This window comes from Oxyura jamaicensis, chromosome 13 (assembly GCF_011077185.1).
Source record: "Oxyura jamaicensis isolate SHBP4307 breed ruddy duck chromosome 13, BPBGC_Ojam_1.0, whole genome shotgun sequence".
Lineage (NCBI taxonomy): Eukaryota > Metazoa > Chordata > Aves > Anseriformes > Anatidae > Oxyura > Oxyura jamaicensis.
In genome coordinates, this window is record NC_048905.1 from 19,094,746 (window position 1) to 19,112,544 (window position 17,799).

The 17,799-nt window shown below is 51.4% G+C and overlaps 1 protein-coding gene across 1 annotated transcript; it reads right to left on the reverse strand.

Moving 5' to 3' along the window:
- Positions 1-566: 566 nt before the first annotated feature.
- DPYSL3 (dihydropyrimidinase like 3) lies at positions 567-16,235 on the reverse strand. Its single transcript, XM_035338680.1, has 13 exons — positions 16,126-16,235; positions 14,227-14,411; positions 11,990-12,154; positions 11,610-11,671; positions 11,040-11,120; positions 9,835-9,903; positions 7,382-7,502; positions 6,425-6,581; positions 3,474-3,615; positions 3,033-3,203; positions 2,270-2,449; positions 1,517-1,679; positions 567-1,187 (listed from the first exon to the last, which is right to left on the reverse strand). The coding sequence occupies exons 1-13, from the start codon at positions 16,143-16,145 to the stop codon at positions 1,099-1,101; spliced, it is 1,605 nt and encodes a 534-aa protein (XP_035194571.1). The 5' UTR covers positions 16,146-16,235; the 3' UTR covers positions 567-1,098.
- Positions 16,236-17,799: the final 1,564 nt, after the last annotated feature.

The following is a 17,799-nucleotide window of genomic DNA, read 5'->3' on the forward strand; positions in this document are numbered from 1 at the left end:
TACTGCCTAAATTGACAATTATTTTTTTTAATATTTAAAAAAAAGCCAAGTTTTTTTGAATGCCTTGCAAGCTTTAGAAGGTTGTGACCCTTGGTTTGACAAACACCACTTCATAGAAGGGAAACATTTAACTCACAGGTGCCCACAGCCTCCAGACCAGCCCCAGCTGGGAAGACCTGAACACGGTGATGTGCAGAGCTGGTCCATGTCACTGCACAAGTGACAGGCACAACCCACAATGGCCAGGTCAGGCTGCAGCCAGAGACTACGTGGACAAACTGAACAGACCTTCATCAGCACTTGCACCAAGCTGTTTTGCTGATACCTTTGCTTTTGCCCAAGAAGCCACATGGTCCCAACACCTACACCAGTCCCCAACACCTATACCTACAGGGATTCCCTCTGGACATGCAGCTCCCTCAGCTCAAACAGCCAGCCCAAAGCTGCTCCAGGAGCCCTGCACCCACCCACCCATGGGACACAGCTTCCCCTGCCCCTGCTCTCCCAAGGGCCAGGCAAGCAGACACAGCCTGCAGATGAAAAAAGCCAGTCAGAAAGACAAATTGTTTGAAGGAACAGTTGTTTTTTTCTTTTTTTTTTTTTTAATAAAGTGTACAAAGTCATGAAATGCCTTACATGAGGCACTGTGACAGCTGTTACAGAGAGATTTGGGATCCCCCATGGGCCTCATGGTGAAACACCAACAAGAGCTGGGTGAACACGACACACGCATGACCCTGCCCAGCCAGTGCCCATGACGGTCCTCCCCACTTTCGCACAAAGCGGCATTCCACAAGCATTCAACACAAACAACAGACTCTGAGCCGAGCAACCTGTCTGAGCGGCATGCATACAAAACAGAAGAGGAAAAACACAACCCATCCCAACCCACAACAACAATAACAGAATTTTAAGGCTACGCATAAAACAAAATGAAGCAACATCTTTAAAGCTAGGTAGCAAGTAGCATTTGTGAAACATAAGGCTTGAGGCTTATTGATTCTTCAGAACAGGTTTATTTGCTTTTCCTTCTTAAACACCAATGTACCATTTTTCTTCCTTTGCTTGTACAGGGATTAATTACTTCCTTCTCGAGGTTTAACTCAGAGAGGTTATATTGGAGCGGCCTCCCGGGGGCGCAACAATGCGTTTGCTGGCAGAGCGAACACCTTCATCAATCTGGGTACCTGGTAGAGGGCAAGAAAGAACAAAGTAAAGAGTGAAAGTGAAGTTGAGAGGATTTTCTTCACAGGACTCAGCCACCAGTAAGGCTGGGGTGTTCCTGAAGGTCTCCTGGCAGCCTGCAGCAACCTGCTCTGCCTCCAACTCCAACAGGACCCTGAGAGCAGTGGCCTGAACGTCTCTGCAGACACTCCTCCAAGAGCAGACCCATGTGACAAGAGCAGGGTTTGGTGCTGGGCTGACAGTGCCATGGCTGCAGTCTGGCCCCCTCCCCACAGTCCCCACCCACCGCAGGGGCACTGCATTCTGCCAGCCCAGCTGCTGTAGTGCTCACCTGACAGACTGAACCCCGACTGATGGAGGTTCCTGATGGGGGGTGTCTGTCGCGTGGGGGACCCCCTGGTTGACCCTGCAGGGGTGCCCCCCTTGGGGGTGGCGGTCAGGTCAAACACAGGTCCATCATACATGCCTCGGGGCACAGCATGCATATCCGCCATCTGTTACAGGAGAGAAGTGAGACAGTGAGGCTGCTGTGCTCCCTGTGAGTGTCCCGTGAACCCACCGACACCACCAATGTCCTGCTGCACAGGACATTGGCTTCCTGGTACCACTGAAGAGGCCACTCACACTACCAGCCCCATACCCCTCTGTCCTGCATGCCCAAGACCTCCATGCAGCATGCTCAACCCCACTGCTCACCTCCACACAATAGCCCCCAAAAGCGTGCAGAGGCACTGGGTGACAGGCAGCCCCTTGGCACAGGTTTATGCTGCATGACTGGTGAAGAAGGCCATTTTGTCCAGTCTCCTTTTTAACACAGCACTTCCCTTCAGGCCCCTGCTGCAGCAGGAAAGCAGTAAGGGAGCTGCTGAACAGGCATCACCCACTGCTGACCCAGCCGAGAGTCCTGCCTCCGGTGGGGGCACACTACCAGCAACAAGCCTTAGCTATCCCAACTGTATGTTTGACATACACTGGTTTCCAGCACGGTTTCCAGGGTACAGTAGGAAAACAATTAGCTGTCAGGGAAAAGGGCAATTCGGATTAACAGCGTCACAGCTCTGTGCTGACAGCCCCATCTCCTTACCTTCCTCCTGGCCTTGATGCGCTTGTAAACATAGTCAGGGAAAGGGCTACTGGGCAGGAAGCGTCCAGTCCCCTGGGTCACGTGCAGGTTGCCATCCTCCAGCATGATCTTCCCCTGGCATATGACAACCAGTGGGGCCCCACGCAGCTCCATCCCTTCAAAGATGTTGTATTCAGCTGCCTGCAGCAACCAGGGATGATGGTCAGGAGGGACATGAGCACGGCCTGCCCTGAGGGCTGCTTAGTCCCCACACACCAAGTCACCCGGGCAGGGAGAAGACACCTGTAACAGCCTTCCCTGTGCCACAGGCCTCCTGTTTTTCACTAGGTCCATCACACCAAGGATCCACCACAGCTCCCATTGTGAACCAGGACCTACAGCTTCGAAGCTGGCTGCAAGCAAGGACAGCAGCAACAGAGGAGGGCAGGACCCAGGTCTGTGGTAAGACATGAACAAAGCATGCCAGCAAAGCCAGGAAAAATTTGGACCCAGAAGAGGAACCCAGATCAGGAGAAATACATCTTTACACCTGCATATGCCAGGCGCAGGGGAAAAGCAAGGCAGCTGGGTGAGAAAGGTCCTGCGAGCAGAGCCCAGGGCTCACAGGCATCCCACCCTGCTGTCACAGCTGCATCACCCATAGCTGAGACTCGGTCCTTGAATCTACCAGCAGGGCAGCGTTGAGCTCCCAGCAGTGAGATCACCTGCACACAGCACTGCCCACATTGCCCCCAAGGCACTCCCACCCACAAGCAGAGCTTACAGACTGATGGGTTTTTGCCGTGACGATCTTCACTGCATCAGGATCCCAAATGACCAGGTCACTGTCTGAGCCCACAGCTATTCTCCCTTTCCGTGGGTACAGGTTGAAGATTTTTGCAGCATTAGTGCTCGTCACGGCCACAAACTGGTTTTCATCCATCTTTCCTGTGGCCTGCTCAGACACAAAGAGAACAAAGCACTCATCTGGGGAAAGGAAGAGGAAGAGCCCAGGTCTGGTATCAGACAGACCAAAAGCTAGAGGTACGTTCACGTACCCTGGTCATTCACCCTGAGCTTGTGACAGCTGCCTCTCCTGGTCTGGCTTATTTCAACTTAGAGACAGGAGACATGCCACTGGGTGGCCAGCTCTGCTGGGACAAGGACACAGGGGGTCCAAGGTGCCTGATGAGCCTGCCCGCTCCTCCCCAGATGTGGTTCTTACCACCGCCTTGTCCCAGATGACAGACATCCGCTCTTCTATGCCGTTGGTCCCCTCTGGGATTGCTGTGAAGTTGTCTTTTCCAACTGCTTTCTGTGCAGTGCTGAACGTACAGTGAGCGCTTCCCGAAACCTGCAGGTCACCACTGGGGTGGTGGTAACAAGAGCATCCTGAGCCATTTTGTGTTCAGACAATATCAGAGACATGAGGGACAAGGATTTCCTCAGTGCAAAGGCAGCTCCCCACTCAGCTCTCTGTTACTCTGCACCCCCATTGCTGTGACCCTTCAGCCTGGAGACCTCCACCAACTCAGTCCTGCAGTGGCCAAGTCCCCTGGGTCAAGAGAGTTTGGTGACACCATGCTGCCTGCCTGGGGCATGGACAGCATCCTGCCCACAAACATACAGCCCAGTGGAGGGAAATGTCATGGGAAACAAGGGGGACCTCTGTGCCAAGCCAAAAGATGCTCTTCCATACCCGACTCTGTCATGCACACCAAAACAAAGGGATAAAACATCCCAGTGTGAGTTAGAAAAACTACTGGCAGTTTGTTGGGTCTGCTTGGGAAAGCAGCCCTTGTGCAACGCAGGCAAGAAGGAGCCTCTCTCCAGCCAAGAATTGTCACCACAGCCAGCCCTTTTGTTGCATCCTAGCAGCTCCAGCTCCCTCAGGAAGGACCTCATCCTGCCCCTGCCCAGGGGCCACCGCTGTATCTGGCAGAGCAGCTGCAGGATCGTGAGTGCACAGAGATGAGCTTGCATGCTGCTGCAGCTCACTCTCCGCCTGCCAACCCAGCCAAGGAACCCACCCCAGCCATCTGGGCTCTGGCCTGCCATGTTTCATCCAGCAGGAGCTCAATGACAGTAGCTCTCAGCACCATGTGAGCTACAGAAGGAGCAGCAGCCAGCAGCGCCAACCAAAAAGTGTGATTAGGTAAGCAGGCTGGCCCACACTGTGGCATCCCCACCATGCCACTGTCACAAAAGCAAATGCTCCTGCAGCCAGATGGGAATCTGATGGCAAGGTTAGCAGAGCCAGGACTCCCAGAAACGGCTCTTGGGACTCTCAGTAAAGCCACACTGCAGGCACTGCCCAGTGCTGCTACCCAGACACCCTCTGCCTGCGAAGGGCCTCCAGCAGGATGGAATCCATCCATCCTGAGCTGTCCAGTGACAGCAGAAGGTGGGAACAGGCAGAGCCAGCCGCTGCCAGGCAGGGCAGGGTGAGGAGCTGGAAGTCATCCAGCTGCTGCGGGGAGCCGGGAACACATGGCTGCTGGAAGCCACCGCTGCCAGGAAAAAGGAAGCAGGCCCCAGGCCAGCTCCTGGAGCAGCCACGCAAGGACAGGCCACGAGTGCCAGGCTCCTGGACCTGAACCCGGGAGGGCACTGACACGGTGGCTCTGTACAAGGCCACAAATCAGTCCTAATCCACCGGTAATCTCCATCTTCCTCTGATAATTTCTGCCATATGTCTGACTGACTGCATGGACTGACTACACAACCTGCTTCCTAACCTCCACCAGCTTTGTGCTGGTGGAAGAAAACAAGCCTCCCTGCCCAGCTGGAGCTCCTGCAGCTGTTTTCTGCTGCAGCCTCAAATGAAACAGCTTGGGAAAGGCACTGGGACAGTGTGGGACAGACCTATGTGGGCTGCAGGGACTCAGAGGTGCTCTTGCCTCTCCTTTGAGGGCTGGGGTAAAATTGTTATAGAAGTGGAAGGAAAGCACTAACAAGGCAGTTCAGGAGCTGGGCTCACTTTTCCCTGCCAGTCCCTGAGACCTGCACCTATTCCATACATCCAGACCAAGCAGAAACACATGACCACCTACTGACCACAACAAAATCCAGGATGCGCTGGACATCCAGATCGCAAACGCATGGGCACTTCTGCCAGCCACAGCATCTCCACACACCCACACCTAGCAATGCCCCACACTGTGGCACACAAACCTGGCTTATGCTAGCATGCTCTTCTGCTCTGACACCTATTCCTGACCCAACATCCCTTGCTCATCTCATCACAGATGTTTCCAGCATTACCTCAAAGGTCATTTCCATTTACAGCCCCCTCAGTGTCAGCCATCCCCAGCTAACACAGACCAGCACCACATGCACCACTCAGCCAGCAAACAGAGAAGCCGGGCTCGCAGCTCACATGTGGCGCATGGGTACAGCCAGCAATGAGATCTGCATCCCTGGCTGCAGTGCGTGCCTTTCCAGTGACAGGATGGAGGATAGCTCTGAGAGAAAGGTCACAGCAAATTGCTGAAGTGCTTCTATTGTTTGCTCTCTACTTTCAACAGATCCCTTCCCCACCCCCTGCCTTTGGAGTAACAAAACAAAACAAACAAACAAACAAAAAATCTACCATCTCTGTCAGATGCACATGAGCTGCCCTTAAAGACCTCATGCTTGTGCACCTTGCAGGCTGTACTACTGCTTATCTGTACAGGTGTGGAAAAAAAGTCAGATTTGTATTCAGCACAGTGGGTCCCCATCAGCCTGTACCACCTGTACCCCCCAGACTTTCTCTTGCACAGCTGCAGCCCAGGCAGCTGCTTACGCTGTTCCCACGTTGGCTGCTCCAGCTTGGTCAATGCTGTTGTTGACACCTATTATCTGGACCTGATTTCTTTGCCTTCTTCAGGTTGTTTAAAGTAGTTCATGCCTGCTGTTTTGTTTTTTTCCTCATTACTGATGTTACGCCTGTGGTGCCTCCCCTGTCCCTCAGTGCTCAGGGATAAGCCACCATGACTCCAAGGTAAAGCCATTTCATCAGGCAGCTCATTAATACCTAGGGTGAAGTGGTTCAGGGTGGACAGACATCTAGACTACCCAAATACTCCATGGCCTCCTCCCTGGCGATTTGAGGCCAAGTCACACTGCCTCCCGCTCAGTGTCACTGGTGGAGCCACCAGTTCAGGCACAGCCAGCCCAGCCTCTGTTGCTCACCTGGCCAGGAGGGAGTTGATGTAGTCTGGGGTTGTGGGGTCTGGACTCAGCGGGGGAGAGACCACGAACGCTGCAGCCTTGGCCCAGTTCTTGCTCCAGTAGTGCGTCCCATCAGTCCCCAGACTGGCTGTGATGGGCTCACCAAACACCACATTGCCTGGAAAAGGGGGCAGAGAGGATACAGTGTGGGGGACCCATGGCAGCCTGATCCCCACTGCCTGTTGTGAATTCAGGCACTGGGTCAGACGGGAGGGACCACTAGGCCCATGGTGCATCAGAAGCCCACCCTACATGCCATTGCTGCTGACACGAGCACCATCCCAGCCTTCTGGCTCTGGGTACAGAGCCTGATGATGGTACAAGCCTAGAGGGCATGTGGTGTTGGAAGACAAGTGCCCACCAAGGACACTGGCAATGTGCCCCCCACCAATGTCTGCCTTCATGCTGGGAGGCCATGGCTGGGCTGGCAGGAAGCAAGGCCCCCGAGTCTGGCAGAGGATAGCTGCTGCTAGCCCTCGCTGTGAGAAGGGACACAGTTCACTGAATCCAGGTGGGACATGACCACCTGAGTCTCTGCACTCCAGCACTGCTGCAGGGCCAGTGATGCCAATGAGTCTGAGGCCGTACCTAGCAGCTCCGACTGAATGCATGTGGATGGGGTGAATGTCCCCACAGAGACCTTCACAGAAAGCTTGGGTCTGTCCTAACCTGTGCCCACACCATGACGTTGCATGACATGGCCATGGAAGGTGGATCCAGGTGGCCTGGTGCAGCATCCCCATGACCCTTCACAAGTTAGGGTAAACCCCTGAACTTCCCCAGTAGAAGGGGAAGCTCTGGGCTGCTTGAGGCATAGGTGCAGGTCTGAGCCCAACCAGGATGCAGAGACACCAAACCCAGCTGCCCAGGACCCCAGCAACAACAGCAAGGCTGTGCGCAGCACCAGCAGCTGCTCACCCTTTTTTCTGGCTTGCGAGATGAGGTCAGCAGCACTTTTGCTCATCACTTTCGTCACATAGAGAGGGCAGTTGGTCTGGCTGGCAATGGTGATGGCCCGGAAGACTGCTTCTGCTTCCAGCTGGAAGAGAGAACAGCACAGCTGCAAAGGAGCACAGGTGGGCGAGGAGGGGCATGCTGCGGGGCCCTCTCACTCTGGCTCCCCAACTGCAGACTAACTGCAGGAGAAGCATGGAGCTGGGCCCACCATTTGTTCCGTTGCCTGGTTCCAGATCTGCCAACAGCTGGATAAGCCCAGGGCTGGCTGCCCATGCCTGGCAGTACAGCTCAGGCTTGTGCAGGCTGATACAGGTCTGCCCCTTGGAGCACTCACTGCCGTGGCACTTAGTTTAACTGGACACCACTGCCCTGCTGGTGGCTGGGGTGCTGCGGGCTGTGCCTTGGCAGGCTGCTCCCATCAGGGTCTGGCTGTCCCGTAGGCCAGCTGCTGGTCATCCCAGACAGTTGGGCTTCACTGGCCTGCTGCTAAAGCAGGCTGCATTTCCACCACGAGGGATATCTTTGGACTATTACATCAGCCCTTGCTCAGCTCCAGACGTTCTCTGAGTATTTGCTCTGCAGCTTGGCTTCAAGCTTCAGCATGATAAAGTTCAAAACAGAAGCCTTAAAAAGACAACGTACCAATCAGCCAAGTCCCGGGGGAGGCAGGGACTGTGCAGTTGCTGCCTGTAGGCCAGCAGCTGCTTAAGCAATCTCAGTGCTCCCAGCAGCAGGTTAAAAGAGCCACTGCACCAGACGTGCACATATGCGCACCTTGTGTACTTCTGCAGGCCTGTCCATGGCACCATCCATCAGCACAGTGAAGAGTTTTTCTCTTCTGCTTAAAGACCTTTTAGAGGATTTTTACCAGTGCACTTACAGACTTCAATGGGTTTTAACACAAAGACAGGAGCAAACAGAGCAATCTCTGAATGCCCTTCAGAATGGGTCACAGTTTGGAGCAGCAGCACACTGCACTACCAAATGACCAGCACCACCTGGTAGAAGAGCATGTCTTTAACTCCCACTGAGGTCCCTCCAGAACAGACCCTTGGAGTTGTGGGCCACCCTCCCAATGCCCTGACATCAACTGGCAAGCTTTGTTGGAGGCTAGCAGGTCACTTGGCATTCCACCTAATGTTTTCCCAGGTCAAGGGTGTTCTGGAAGAGGTACACTGTTGCTTTTCAAAGGTAACGGTTTGGCTGGACAGACTGTATCTACAGCTTTCTTGCACTGTTCTCAGTTGCCTTATGCTTTAATGGTGTTTCAAGATCAAACACTTAACAATGCTTTATCGTCTTTGGACAAGAAGAACTGCAGTGCTGCCTTACAATAATAGGACAGTTCTCAAATGCTGGCACAACCACAGCATCCCGTAATTGCAGGTTAGCTTGCCAGCTAGTGGCAATGGGTCTAAAGACAGAAAAACAAAATGTCAGTTTACACAGAGGGACTCTGATCTACTGTATTCTATATTGAGTCTTTTCTCTGTACAGGAAAATGCTTTACTGTCTCATACTTCAAAGACGGTAAGCATTGCATTACAGTAGGCTGTATCTGTCATTACCAGCCATAACACAGTCAACTTCTTATACTGTTTGTTTAAGCTAATTGATTTTACTTCAGCAGACCCTGAAATACAAATCCATCCCTGTTCTCCTCTACTCATCTTTGCTGTTGTACCAAATTCCTAATGTTTTTTTTCTTTTGTGTGCTATGGAAAGTTAAAAGCAGCTCTCTGCAGGGAGCTATCTCAAGAAAACTTAGCTAAAATTAGACTCAACTCAGATTAATAGACCAAACAGAAAAATACCCCATACACTAAAATTAGAAATGATCTAATTAGTGTCTTGACAATGACTTGTAACCAGGATATTCCCCCTTTCTTCCCCTCCCACACCTTTCACCAATGGCTTTGTCTGTCTGATTTCAAAACTCATGTTAGACCCTAAAGAGAGATTATGCAGAAAGAAACTGGAATCTGTCTGTGCTCAGAGACATGAACGATGACACGATGACATTTCAGGGGGACTAAAACTCACTATTCATTTCTTTGCAGGTCTCTTACACTCTGGAATTACCTATACAAAACAAATGCCCCCAAACCACCCGCTGGTGCTGCCACAGCCATACTTTTTTATTATTATTATTATTTCATCTCTGGATGACTTGGAAGCCCTTGTCTCTGCTAGGAAGCTCCTACAAGACTGAGATATGTTTGTCACAAAAGCACACCTCGCTCTTTCCTAAACCAGTGATTACCCAGACAGTACTGCCTGTACTAATGAACATACATATATGGAGGGGAGTGGACATACACGCACACACATTTGGCCCTGCTACACTATGCCCTACTATGGCTTATGAGGAAAGCTCTTCAGTGCACTGAGGCTGGTACTGTCCTGCACCTTACCTCCTCTGGTCTGCTCAGCACATGGCCCTCGGGTCCGGTTATTCCCATCTCCAACATCCTGGCCTGTTCCTAGAACATGGAAAGAACAGAGGGGTATTACCAGGCTCTGAACCCCCAAGAAAAGCAGATCCCTCCCAATGGCCATGCCCTCAGGCTGACACCAACTGACATCCTGAGGCCCCACAGTGCAGGGCAGGAGGCAGCCACAGGGAGGCTGGGGACCAGGAGCGCTCAGAGGCATGTGGACACTGTCTGAAACCTCTGTGACAAAACAAGCACAGCATTGAGGAAAAAGCGTACAGAACTCCCCAGCTCCAAAACAGCACTCGATACATTTCCAGGCCCTCTTCCAGCCACTCCACACCTCTCCTTCTGATATGCAAGTAGTCTGTTGAAAAAACGATAATAAAAAGGCAATACAATTCCAAAATTCTCTTCCCAAGGTTACCATTTCCTCACTCACTCCACTGACAAAGCTGCAAAAGCTCTGCAGTAACAAATTCCCCAGTTAGCTGGTGATCCTTTTAAATCCTGATATTTTCTGGAGAAGTTCTGCCTATTCCAAGTTTCATTTAATTTTAGGGAGAAAAAGAATGGCTGGTATCTGCTTTCAACTCATCTGTCAGCTTGTCATTCTAACTCTGCAAGAAACTACCTGTTTAAGAAATCTTTGGCCAGTGCATTTTTTTTTAAGTGACACAAATATTTTCACTGACCTTCAGTCTCACTGAACAAAAACGTTGAAAAGTTTGGCTGTATCTGATAAGCCATAAAATAATTTGAGCTTTTATCATCTTTAGAAAAGAAGATGATAATGCTTGCTGTAACAAAAGAATAATATGCTTCTAAACATGTCCTCCTGACTCCTTGGGTTACCTACCTTTCCTTTGAAATGGATTTTTACCTAATATTGCTCATCAGAAACAAAACACAGAAACACCATGAACGAGATTTTCTATGTTGACGTGCAATTCAATGTCCTGAAAGACTATGCTGAAAGGTTTTGCAACCTCTTTATTGCAGTTCCCACCAGATACTTCACAGCAGAAAACTTTGCTAAAAACTTTGATATCACTGCTGAGTTGCAACGAGATAACCTTGGAAAAGATGCCCATGCAGCTTTAGTGTCATGTTGCAAATACCCCATATCAAATCAGCCTGGAGGAGACTTTCAGTCCCTGAACACCAGAAGAGTAGTTAGTTACCTGTGCAATTATATCTCCATTTTCAGCATGAACTTGAGCTATGGCACCCAGCTCTCCCAGGCAGCTGAATATCTCATACAGCTGAAATAGAAACAAGAAAACGTGATTACAACACATCATCCTGGCTTGTGCCTGACCTTAAAGCTCCCTGCACTGTGCCCTTCAGCAGAAAGCTGCAGCAGGGACAGGGTCAGCACAGGTTGGAGGATCTGGTGTCAGCCACACAAAGACCAGGCTCCGTGGCCGTGCCAGGCAGTTCCTTCGGGAGACCACCTGCCACCAGCTGATGCTCTCTGTAATACCCCATACACCTGTTTGCCTGCCATTCTCAAAGCAGGAGCATGGCCGATATGCAGCACATGGTGGCTCACAGCTGCACAGTGGGGGTGCTGCCAAGGCTCGCACCTCTGAAGGTAGCAAGGATAAGCAGACAGGAGCTTGCAAGCCCCTGTAAAGCAGGGTGGACGGCATCTTGCCTTGGGCCCCAGGGCTAGGATTACACAGCACTGCCGTCATCTTTACAGTCAGCACTCCAGTCACACACAACCAAAGCCATAAATGAGGCCCTACCTCAGTGTTTGACATCTGGTACAAGTCCTTGTAGGCCATATAAACCATGAAGGAGTTGACTCCTAGGGAAAGAGCAGAGAAGAGAATGCTGAGGAAGGAGCCAACAGCTCTCCCAACCCAGACACATCCCAAACACACAAGAAGAATTCAGACCTGGACGGAGAGACCCCTGGCAGAAACAGGGAGCAAGCAGGAGGGTGTCTGCTTTAGTTGGCTGCCCCTGGCAGCTTAATCTGCAGGATGCTGACTCCTGCTCAGGGCCACGCAGGATCCCAGCAGATGCTCAACAGCCAGAGGAGCAAGGACAGCACATCCACCACCTGCCCCTTCCACCAGGACCCCTGCACCCAGCCAGCAGCAAAGAGGAAAGGGCAGCAAACCTTTCTCCTGGACCATAGTGTGCAGCTCCTGACGGACACGTTCGCTCCAGCGAGGGATGTCCACATGCAGTGCGTAGTCACAGCAGGCCTTCCCATCTGCCCACTCCCGCCACTTCTCAAATGCTTCCACCAGGCTGGACTCGGGCTCCGGCACCACATGGTCCACTGCAGGAGACAGGGGAGCTGTCAACAAAGGCTTCTCCAGCTGCATGCCCCTGATGTGCACCCCACTGCATCCCTGCATGCTGCAGGGCATCTCCACCATCCCAGACCTGTCTCTCTGGCTGCTTCAGGACAGCGCCTAAGAGGTCCTCATCACCTCCATGACTTCCAGTGCATTTATTGGACGGGAAATGCACACAGCCTTTACTTAACAGCCTCTGGCAAAGGATCAGGGGCTTTTACAGGCTTCTGCTGAGAAATCAGCTGAAAGCTGCAGGGCCTTGTCCCTCCTCACACTCACTTCAACCCCATTAACACACGGTCTCCTGCCACCCTGCAACACTAATGCACCTTTTACTGCGCACCACACCACCTCATACCCTACCACAGTGCACTTCACACAGCTGATTTTTTTGGTCCATGGGGGAAGGTGAACTGGTGTGGGGAGGGCAAAAAAAAAAATCCTTTTCTAGAAGGATCAACAATTGCTCCTGCACCCCATGGAACCCTGCAGTACACACAGCTGTGGCTGCTGCACAGCAGTAAAGCCTGGATCTGCTAGCACTGCACACCCTTGGCACTCTCCAGGGAAGGATCTCAGAATCCCCTTTCCTTTTTTGTTAGTACTGTTTATTTCTGAGCAGTGCATGATGCCAGGACATCACTCTGTTCCTCTGCTCAGCGTCATCTGAGCATCACGCTGCCCTATTTTTATTTAGCTGGGGAAAAGAAGTTATGCTGTTACTCGTTTTTGAGGTTCTCAGGGGCACCAGTGGCTGCAGACACTGGAGTACTGCAGAACACAGGATCTGAAGCTGTGCAGAGGGTCCTGTGCACATCTCCTTTCCCAGCACCTTCAGTACCACTAACGGTCCTACAGATTCACCTTGCTCCTCGCTCTCTCGTCTGAGCCAGACATCACAGAAAAGATGAGCACACTGTCATGGATCTTTAAAGTAAAGAAGACTATGAAAAGTATACAGGAAAAAAATAACTGGGCAACTTTTCAAGAGTGCAAGAACAACAAAAAAATCTTAAGACTGAGGAGTTTAATTTGTATTGAAGTTTTATTGCAAATGCCTTCCCCAGCTCAGAACAGGAGCATGTCCAAAATGCACTGCAAAAAAGCGCTTGACTGGGGACATGGGTGAGAGCTAACAAGAGCTGGCCCATGTTTGCACTGCTATCCTGATGTACACACTCTGCCTCCCCTGAAGGCTGCACTCTCAGTAAGTGAAAAAAAATGTGTCCGTTCATTGCTCAGCCCCTCCATGAGAGTTCAGAAGCTCTATTATGCCACACCCTACTGTTTACTGCTAAGCGCTCAAGCAGAAGTGACCTGATGCTCTGAGAGGTTTCACATTTTAATACCCAAAGGCACGTTTCATCCATTGGTCAGGAAAATTCATTTTCCAGGCCCACCCTCTTTACTTCAGCCAGATGAAAAGATACCAGGGCTCTGCTCCACCCAGACCTGCTCTGCCACAAGTTACTGGTAGCAAAAGCTGGAGTGCACAGTTGGCTGCACTTTCTGTTCCAATTGCTTTTCCATTAGAGGTGCCAGCCAGGCAGGGAGAAATGCAGGCTGGCCTGGCAAGGAAAGCAAGCATCCTCGAGTGAGTCTCTGCGAGATCATCGGTGCTGAGATGGCTGCCCAGTCTCTGCCACTTAGCCTGCAAGTTTCTGAGCTCCCAGAGCCCTCCCCCTGTTTTTACAAGTATCAGATGTGTTTATGTTCCCAATTACCTCTTCCAGAGAGTGAGAATGACACCAACTTGACACCAACTGTTGAGCTTCTCTCTCCTTCCTCCAAAACTTTCCCTAAATCCTCCCTGCCAGTTGTCATCTGTCCATTCTTCCTGCCCTAAAGAGGAACTTCAACACAACCCTCTCTGAGTGTACCCTCCTGCATGACTTCCTAAAGCCATTAAAAAAAATCTTCAGAAGATATGGAAAGCAACATCAAACAGATCCCATGAGGAGTTACAGTACTGAATGTAGCGGTACTTTAACTGCTCTCAAAAGCCCAAGCCTGCTGGGTGCTGTTGCACACGAGACCTGCCTTCTGCACTCACTGATCATTGTAGTTCCACCAGCCAGGGCCGCTTTTGTCCCTTGGAAGAAATCATCCACTGCTGTCATCCCCTTGTACGGCATCTGCAGGCGAGTGTGGACATCAATTCCTCCAGGGATCACCATCTTCCCATTGGCTTCTATGGTTTTGACCCCTCCAGGGACAATCAAATTGTCTCCAATCTGCCTGATGAGACCACATCAAGATGGTGAGGCACACACAAAGGAAAGCCAGCCACAACACAATCAATCGACAAGCCAGGTGGGCAGCAGCCAGGCCACCCCCTTGGCCTGGTAGAAACGCCCCACTCATTCCCAGGAACTTGGAGGTGAAACCACCTCGCTGAGCAGAGAATCGCAGGATTGTCCGGCCCACCCAAACTGAGATTTGCACAGTCGAGGGAAGGCTGCCATCTGTCCACCCGCTGCAGCGGTGTCTATGGAGACACCTGCTGTCTAGGGCAGGCACTGGCTGGGGGAGAAGCATGGTCTGATGGGCAGGATGCGGACCTCTGCAGTGGACACCAGCCCTGTGTCCAGTAAAGCCATACCCCTAATCTCTCCTCTCCCCCATCCTTCTGCCCACCTTAAGTAAGGCTCAAGTCTGAGGCTTACTTACAGAGAAAGATGATTTCCCAGCATAATGCCACAGCTGCTAGGCCAGCTCAGGGCTCAGCAGGGTCTTGCAATGCTGCTCCCACCACAAAGTCCTGTGGGTGAAGGACAGCCCCCTCCCTTGGGTACACACTGCAGTGGGCTGCAGCGCCAAAATCTGGCTGCCCAGTCTGACTGCACCACGTTCACGCTCCTCCCAAGGAGCACAACAGGAGTCCTTCCTCCACGGGACCTTCCCACTCGCCTGCTGTCCTCTCACCCCTGAAGGATGCTAACAACAAGGCCATGCCGCAGTGAAGACAGCTAGACCCCAAGTACTTAGAATCATAGAATAAGAGAATATCCCGAGTTGGAAGGGACCCGTAAGGATCTTCAAGTCCAACTCCTGGCACCACACAGGTCTACCCAAAAATTCAGACCATATGACTAAGTGCACAGTCCAAACACTCCTTAAACCCTGACAGGCTTGGTGCCATGACTGTGTTCCTGGGGAGCCTGTTCCAGTGTGTGACCACCCTCTCGGTGAAGAACCTCTTCCTGATGTCCAGCCTGAACCTCCCCTGTTGCAGCTTGAAAAAGGTGCTTCTGAAAACAGCAGACATAAAAGGCTCCAGCATAATCTTCTGGTACCTTAAAGCACCCTTACTGATAGTTCTCTGGAGGGCAATCGACATCCTCCTCTCTGGACACACCAGCTCTCCTGCAGGACAGGTCACCTGAATCTCCCTTCACTCAGCCTCTGCCCCCTCAATCCCTTTATCTGTCCATATGTAGCACTTAGCCTTCAAATCTCTTCTTTCAGAAATCCTATTTTCATCAAGCCTTCTTCAGTCTTCCCTGATAAATCAAGATAGAAGACAAGTTGGTTTGCCTGCAATTCCTGAAAATCTCAGGTAAACAGATGGGCTGCAGCACACTCTCCTCAGTAGTGCTAAGGAATGGGATCTTGGGTAGGGTCACTCATGCTAATACTGTTGAAACAAGGCAAAACAGGAGTCAAAGACAAATCTTGCTCCTGGTTCAGTTAGATACAGCTTTGTTGTTGTACAATTGACACTATGTCACAAAGCCACCAGCCCAGCTGCAATTCAATATAAACATGCCAAGCATCATATATGTGCCCATACACACTGTGGAGAGCTGAGCCTCTAATCAAAGTGAGCTGTGAAGTTTCACCAGCTGGCAAGCAGGGAGCAGACCACATCCATGAAAAAACAACAACCATCCAACCTGAAGCTAATTTAAGGGGAGATGGAAATAATATACTATGGAAGTCCCATACTTACTTTATGAGACCATCTTCCATATAAATGTCAGCATGGAATGACTGGTCATCGTTGACTATCCTCCCTCCTTTAATGAGGAGACGATCACTCTACGAAGGGAAAAATATAGCAGTAGTCAGTAGCAGGCAATGTATGCATTCCTCAGACATTGGTACAATGTGTTTCTTGGCGCTCTTCTACTGCACCATACAGCTCACCCCACCAGCAGATACTGCAGAAAGTTCACATCTGCACCAACACCTGAAAATACAGGACAAGCGCAAGGACTGAAAAAATCAAATTCATGGGGCTGTTTCTGAGGGGAACAGGTGCTGCCAGGAACACCGCTGAGGTGGAATGAGTACAAAGGAGAGGCACTGGGAACACAGTAAATGTGCTTCCACAGAATATACAGGGGAAAGTGAAGAGCCTCCTGCACCAGGTTATTACACACACAGTTCCGGAGGCAGCACAAGTCACATACCAGTATTTAGAGGAAGTTTGTTACCAAGAGCTTTCCTACATCCTTAAATATGACCCAAATACCATGCAAAATACATTTCACTGAAGATGACAATTTACATCTCTCTCATCTGTTAACACCTTGCAAAGACCATTGGCAGAACAGGCAGCCCTGAAGATGATGCATTTGTTGTTGGACCTGTCCCTCCCCTGCAGTGCTCAGGGTGGTCCTTCCAAGGTGTTTCATAATGTCACAGGAGGCAATGAACTGTATTCCCAACTCATCACTTATCACCGCTTCTCCTTTCTACTGACATAAATGACCAGAAACCTCCAAAGGAGCACAGACAGGGAGTGGAAGAGCACCGAGAACAGAACTGCTCTTGTGCCCCTTCCTGCATTCATTTTTGGGCCTGGACAACCCAGCACACACTATGGGGAGAGAACAGACACTGTTGTGCGGGGAACAGACCCCAACCTGAGGAATCTGAGGTCCATCTTCTGCCTCCACCTGCACCAGTCTTAACACAGGATGCATGTGGCACAAAGGCAAACAACCTGATCTCATGCATGGCTACCATGCATTCAGATGACAAGAGCTGGGTTTGCTGTTCCAGAGTATATGCAGGCTCCTTAACTGTTTAAAACACCTCCAACCATCCTCTGGCTTTCAAGCACCCCCCACAATCCCCTCAGCTCCCTCCGGCACCTGTAGCCCAGGTTCCAGAGAGTGAGTAGGTCCCGTCCCTCCCATGGTGTCAGCCTGGACCATGGCTGCTGGCAACCCTCTGCAGGGCTCACATGCAGGCACATCCTGGGGGGTTCCCGCACAGTTAATTCCTCTAGAAGGAGCTGGGCTTGCTGCTCTTCATCTGCTGCCCCAAGGTGATTTCTGGAAACATCACCAAGCTGTGGTCATTTGCAGCCAGAGAATTCCCTCACACCCTTGCATCTCACAGCAGCCAAAGCTCCAGGCCCGTGTGCCTTATACAGCAACTCATTCATACAGGTCGAGACAAAGAAACTGGGTGGGGAAGGGAGCACATGGCATGATGCGCTTGCCTGGCTGCAGCTTGGTGCTGGACAGGGCAGCAGGCTTGGTCTCCCCATCTGCACTGACAGCCCGCAGTATCCCGAGGTCCCCTGTCTAAGATCAGGTTTGCCCTCGGCACAGCTGAAAGCACAACAGGACCCATATCCACCAGGCATGGTGGCACCAGGCTGGAGCTGTGC